Source organism: Typha angustifolia, chromosome 15, assembly GCF_048772165.1.
Source record: "Typha angustifolia cultivar Huaian chromosome 15, ASM4877216v1, whole genome shotgun sequence".
NCBI lineage: Eukaryota > Viridiplantae > Streptophyta > Magnoliopsida > Poales > Typhaceae > Typha > Typha angustifolia.
Window position 1 is genome coordinate 16,639,069 of NC_133253.1, and position 6,293 is coordinate 16,645,361.

The window sequence follows — 6,293 nt, forward strand, 5'->3', positions numbered from 1 at the left end:
AAGCTAGATCAACTGTGTTGTGGTTGACTCAGCTCACCCACTAGTTCCGGTGCATCTAAACAAATCAACAATAGCTAAGCATTCAACTAATTGAGGAGATACTCATATGGACATTAAGTGTGAGCATGACTAAGTCAAAGATGGTTATCCTAATCTTCTCCCAATTAAGTTTCGTCTTCTGAACAAAGTTATGGGCCAGCCTTGGCCTCGACGTGAACGGGCTACCCATATTACACCCAATAACTCTATGGGATTCGGGTTCGAATTCGGATTCGGATTCGAATTTAAATAGGCCTTCCAATAAGATTAAAAGTCGGTGATTAGAAATTAAGCAACGTGGATCATATGGAAAGTGTTTCGTTGGAATGTCTTATAATAATGAATGCAATTAGATGATGCTTAAAAGAGAAGGATGGGACAGGTCCATATTTTGTTTTTCTTTCATCTTTTTCTTTTATATAGTCTTTAGAACAAATCCATCTCATTCTCATTGATATGGTAAGATTTGGTCGTTAACTACTAGTTAGTCTGCAAATCTCCCATTGAGCAGAGGGCAGCCCTAGCAACCTCCAACCACCCAAATAACTCCAATCGAATAGAGTGATAGACAAATGCAATCAAAATAGAAAAAGTCACAAATACAATCCTAATGAAAAAGAAATAACAATAAAATAATCTAACCACGAATAAGAACTTCTATTTTAAGTAATTATAGAGAAAAATGAGAGATAGGCATGATTTACATGATTCGACGATGTTCCTTCATTAATCAAATCCAAGTACAAAAGGTTTTCCAAATTCTAATCTCGCTCGTTAATATGGTGGTTATATCTCTCAGGTTTTTCCCTTACATATTATCCATGAAACCCCAACTTAATTAGTTATAAGGGTGATTTAAGAACACCAATCCAAAAAGTAAAAAATGGTACTCAAATGCAAGCAAGACCCATTCGAACGCCTCTAGTGTGCAAATTTCTTTCCGCCTAAGTGTTCGAATGGGACCTGATGCTAGCACACGGAGCCCAAAACACTGATCTACAGCAGACCTGTTCAAACAAATTCAATTCTATTTAATAACTTAAGCCAACTTTCAACACAGTTTACTCCAATGCTAAGTAAAAGGCCCAAGGGTGGAGGACTAGATTCGCTCCATACACTGTAATCCATCATATCCATGTAAAGGAGATGTGACTTATGCCTTCCCTAGTATTTGAGTAATTTGGAAAGCCTATAATGACGAAAGTCTTTCGTCTAACTCGAGAGCAGCTCTCCTATTCCCTTGACCCTATACATTGTCCAGAAAATCTCCAACTATGCGGATGAGGTCGCAGCTCCAATTGTGTCTGCAAGTGTTCAACGATTGTCTCCCTTCGTAGTGTAAGCAGCATGTTGCCTCATTAATATATATATTTTTAATTCATGGCCCAAAAGCTAATTATTTGTTGGACAAAAGAGTTAAATGCAGAGGCATTTAACCGCACCAAATTTTAATCAATATAGTATGTTATCTAGTCTAGGTTTTAAACTATATGTGTTACATTATCGAATCGTCAATCGAGTTGAATCAAACCATCGAACCATCGTGTATTGGAGTTGGCTAGTGATTGACTAATTAATTCATGAATACTTTCCATCCCCCGAGTTTCATTGTAGGAGGACACTTAATATACCTCTCACCCAGATATCTCGCTATCAAAATTAATTATCATTTATACGATCATCTACTTTCTGTCACAATTATTTATGACTCGTATAGTAGTAGCACAAATGTGGTACTATTTATAAACTGTGCACCTCTGAGGGGGCTAGAGCTAGTTGTCGAAAGAGCCATAACCATGTTGAGGTTTGAGAAGTACTGGAAGCCCGTGCTGGCTATGGTGGTGGCGCGGGTGATCTACGCAGGCGTGATTCTCACAGGTAAGGCTGCCTTCACCCAAGGCATGAACCCCATGGTCTTTGTTGTCTATAGACAAGCCATATCCACCCTCCTCTTGGCTCCCACTACTCTTCTAATCAAAAGGTATATATCTATATCTATCTTTATCTATCTATATATATATATATATATATATATATATATATATATATATATATATATATATTTATATACACGCTTAGATCCTCTTTTTCTAGATCTCCTTGATTACATCTCTCTCTTTTTTTTTTATTCAACTGCTGGTTAATTTCTAGGCGAAGGCTAGAGGAGATCGGAGTGGGAGTGAAAGCCTTTTGTTTGGTGTTTCTTTGTAAGTGATTTCTCTCACATAAATATTAATATTAATCCCCGCTTTGGAGTTTGATTAAATTGTAGTATATATATATATATATAGGTCCTCAGGCTAAATTTCATAATATTAATCTCTTTTCTGAATCTTCACAGTGTGTTCAAAATAAAAAGAAAAGATATTCACAAAAAGATAAAAACAAATTAGTATTTTAATTATTTTGTATTAAAAAATTAACGTAAGTTGTAGTAGAAGTGGCGCAAATAAATGTATGATAAAGATATTTTATATTTTAGCCTAAATATAAACGTGTAAATTATATATGTATTTTTCTATTTGAGACAAGACCTTTCGTAGTCGTCTTAAAGCCGATACTCGTTCTTTATTTATGCCCGGGTCCCTCTGTACCGGTTTCAACTTTTAATCCGATAAGTAAGTGCTTCAAGAGCTATTAACTACATTAATTTTAGAGAGAATTAGGAGAAGGGACGTGCCTATCAGTTAGGAAAGTTTAGGTCGCAAATAAATAATGATAAGATAGATCTGAATTCGAAAGTAAAGTAAATGAATTAGACTATAGATTATGAATATCTAATCAATTTCGAATTAGATTTAACTACATGATCATAGTAAGAACTTTTTTTTTTCATATTTCAGTACAAATAAATAATTTGAAAAGGAGGAGATAGAGAGAGATAACGATATAGGATATGTATCTTGAGCTTTGATATCACTTTGTTGTGTTAAAATCTAAATGGGTGGAAGATAGTATAGAGGATTTTAAAAACTTACAAATAAAACTAATAGGATAGTAAAAGATTTGGGTAAACCAAATATTAGCAAAGTTAATATCAATACTAAATATTAAATTTAAAATCAAGACACTAGATGTAGATATTTTTAAATACCCAATCAAACCATAAATAAATAATTTCAAATAATATGTTAACTATTACGAACCAAATCTGAAATAATCTGTACGTAGGATGATCCTGAGATTTTGAGGGACAGTAATCTAAGAAGTTTCGAATCTAATGGCTTTGGAATGAAGTCAATCAGAGTTTTAGATAAAAATTTATAATTAAAATAAGGTCAGATAAGACAGAACGATAAATAACTGACGTTGCGAAAGTTGTCGGAGAGTGGTAGTGGATGGATGGCTGTAAGATAGGGTGGTTGCTAGTGGAGAAAGGCTAGGATTTGAAAGATCGGGATGCTTCTACGGTTATGATCTATTCCAAAAAAGATAAAGATAATCTAACGGTTAAGGTAAAAGATAAAGATGATAAAAAATATTTAACTAAACTTAGATTCATTCTCTCCTTATTATCAACATATGTCCACTTGCATTTATAGGATAAAACTAAGCAACTAACTTGACTCGACTCGACTTAACTTATGTGATCGCATCGTAACACTAACCACAACGAAGGGAGAACGAGATACGAGATTTACGTGGTTCGACGATGTGCCTACATCCATGGATAGTGCAAAACTTCAATCCACTAATCTAATGTAAATAGAGATGTAAATACAAAAAAATTTCCGATCTGATCAACTCTCAAATACAATAGAGGAGTACTCTCTCCTCATGCAAATGTCTCTCACATTTTTTTCTATTACAACTTGCCCCAACACTAACCCCTAAAACTTAATTTTTGTATTTATAAGACTGACTTAATCTCGCCTATAAGAACACTAGCAAAACTCTAATATAAAGTGTAGGAGGCCTTTTTAACGCCTGTACGCTTATCTGCATTTGAGCCAAACTTCGATAATGTAAATGCCGATGAGAATCGGATCTCAAATATGTTCCCAGTAATTACTTTTATTATGGCTGCCGCTTGTGGGTACGTCCTTAATAACTTGCATTATTTATTTAAGTATGTGATCAATTATTTATTATTGTTTTAAGGGAAATGATCTCTTCGACCATCATATATGATCCTTCATCTTTTGACGTGCTTATTATCATGGATCTTAAGTAAATATTCTGCGAGCATGGACAACTCTAAGTCTCAAACTATGATCGACAGATTAGAGGAAATGGAGCTAAGAAGCTCGAGAACCATTGCTAAGATAGTTGGGACTATTATTTGCGTTGGGGGTGCTATGTTCATGACTCTCTTTAAAGGCCCAAAGCTTCTAAACCTCGATTACCAAAAGATAATCCCACTTCTACACTCAGTCTCACTAATAAGCGGTAGATGGATCAAGGGTTGTCTTTTCCTCACTGGAGGAGTTTCTTGCTGGTCATTGTGGCATATTCTGCAGGTAAAGTATTTATCAAAACTTGATACACTGGATAAATTATAACAATAATAATGATTTCAAGTAGCTGTTTTCTTTGCAAACATTCTCATTACTAGGTTGTAGTTTGTTAACCTTTCCTGGTTAATTTTGCTTGGAGGTGCCAATTATGAGATCATATCTTGATCCTTTGTCACTGACCACTTGGATGGGCTTCTTATCAACCTTGCAATCAGCTATACTCACATTCTTCCTGTATCCAAACTTGACTGATTGGAAGATTACGTCGTTTGTTGAGCTCCTCAGTTGCTTATATGCAGTAAGTTCTCCTAATTAGATATCCAATGAGTTGCATCTTGGTAATGAAGTAAATTGTCACAATAAAAGTTATCTGCAGGGTGTTTTTGGATCAACTGTTAACTATTACATACAGTCTTGGGTTATATCAGTGAAGGACCCTCTCTTCTGTGCCATGTTTACTCCATTAAGCACGGTATTTACTACAGGATTTTCTTTACTCATTCTTCATCAGGAACTCTATATTGGAAGGTATATTAATTTTTTTTTGCTATACATCTCGTACTATCTAGTTCTTAACTTATTTCATTTAAGAATGTCCTTCAATTAGTAGTATAAATCTTTGTTTTCTTTCTCCTTTAAGCTTGATAGGTTCTATTGCTGTTATTGTTGGATTATACACGGTGTTATGGGGTAAAGCCAAGGATCTTGAGGCCAAGACGAAGCCAAATGCAACAGATGAATTACCAACAACTGCAACAAGAGTAGCAGATGCTCAAAATGTTAATAGAGATGCTGACATGGAAGAACCCCTACTGTCTAGCTGAGGGACTGCACAAAGAATCTAAGGAATGAAGCTTTTTTTTGTTTGTTTTTGGTTTATAATTTTTGTTCATATTATTCCTCGTACGATTCCAAGGTTGCTATGCAGGTCTTAATTATTTTATTTGCCTTTAAAGAAGAAGTGAATTGTGGCAGGTAATTATCAGAATTATTTAGTATTGTGTATATGTTATTTAATTATTTTAATATATATCTAGATAAATCGATGGTTTGCCTGGTTGATCCACTATTTATATCAATAATCTAGTGATCCTGTGTTCGTTTTTTTTTGTATTTGTGTGTATACCTCATCAAAGCTGCTATATGTATGTGTACAATGTAAGACATACTTTTTGGCCCGGATATACTCTAGATTATTTTTTAAATAAATGTAATATTAAACCTTAATAGTTTAATATCTAAATTATTTAAACAATTTTATCGGTTATTAATCTGAAGGGGTATGTATACAAAAATAAGTGTTTGAGTATAAATTACTCCCATTTTAGAAAAATAAAAAAAATAAAAAATAAGGGATATACACATAGAAACCGTTGAAGTTTGGCTTAAATCAAGCGTTTCATCTTGCTGTGTCGGATGTGTTTGAACCGGTCTTAGAAGCGTTCGAACGTAAAAAAAGTCAAAAAGGATTTGCACTCTATAGACATTTAAACGGCCCCACAGGCGTTCAAACCCCCTTCTAAGTTTCAGAGTTGAATTTCAGGGGATGCCCGTAGGATTTTTCCAGCTTAAGCCAACCCTATAAATACTGTTGGATTTTATGGTTTTTATGCTTAAGAGAAATATCGAGAGAGATAGTCACCATTGTATCGAGGGAGATTAGAGTTGATAAATTTTTTGTAATTAGATATTTGCATAGTAAAAGAAGATTGCTTCGCCCGTGGATGCAGCCACATCGCCGAATCACATAAACCTTGTCTCTCTTTATCTGTATTGCTTCTATTCTTAAGATTATTT

The 6,293-nt window shown here is 34.4% G+C and overlaps 1 protein-coding gene across 1 annotated transcript; it reads left to right on the forward strand.

Annotated features, from left to right (window-relative positions):
- The first annotated feature begins 1,828 nt into the window (after window positions 1–1,828).
- On the forward strand, window positions 1,829–5,320 carry LOC140777014 (WAT1-related protein At4g30420-like). Its single transcript, XM_073120916.1, has 7 exons — window positions 1,829–2,020; window positions 2,191–2,236; window positions 3,951–4,075; window positions 4,262–4,499; window positions 4,636–4,794; window positions 4,873–5,024; window positions 5,137–5,320. Exons 1-7 carry the CDS (start codon window positions 1,836–1,838, stop codon window positions 5,318–5,320), a joined length of 1,089 nt encoding a protein of 362 aa, XP_072977017.1. The 5' UTR covers window positions 1,829–1,835.
- The last annotated feature ends 973 nt before the right edge of the window (window positions 5,321–6,293 follow it).

What these genes read in the sequence shown, in the direction of transcription:
- LOC140777014 (XM_073120916.1), top strand. Translation starts at nt 1,836, where the DNA reads ATGTTGAGGTTTGAGAAGTACTGGAAGCCCGTGCTGGCTATGGTGGTG. An exon ending in ACTACTCTTCTAATCAAAAG is followed by an intron (nt 2,021 to 2,190) that starts GTATATATCTAT and finishes GTTAATTTCTAG; the next exon opens with GCGAAGGCTAGAGGAGATCG. An exon ending in CATTGTGGCATATTCTGCAG is followed by an intron (nt 4,500 to 4,635) that starts GTAAAGTATTTA and finishes TTTTGCTTGGAG; the next exon opens with GTGCCAATTATGAGATCATA.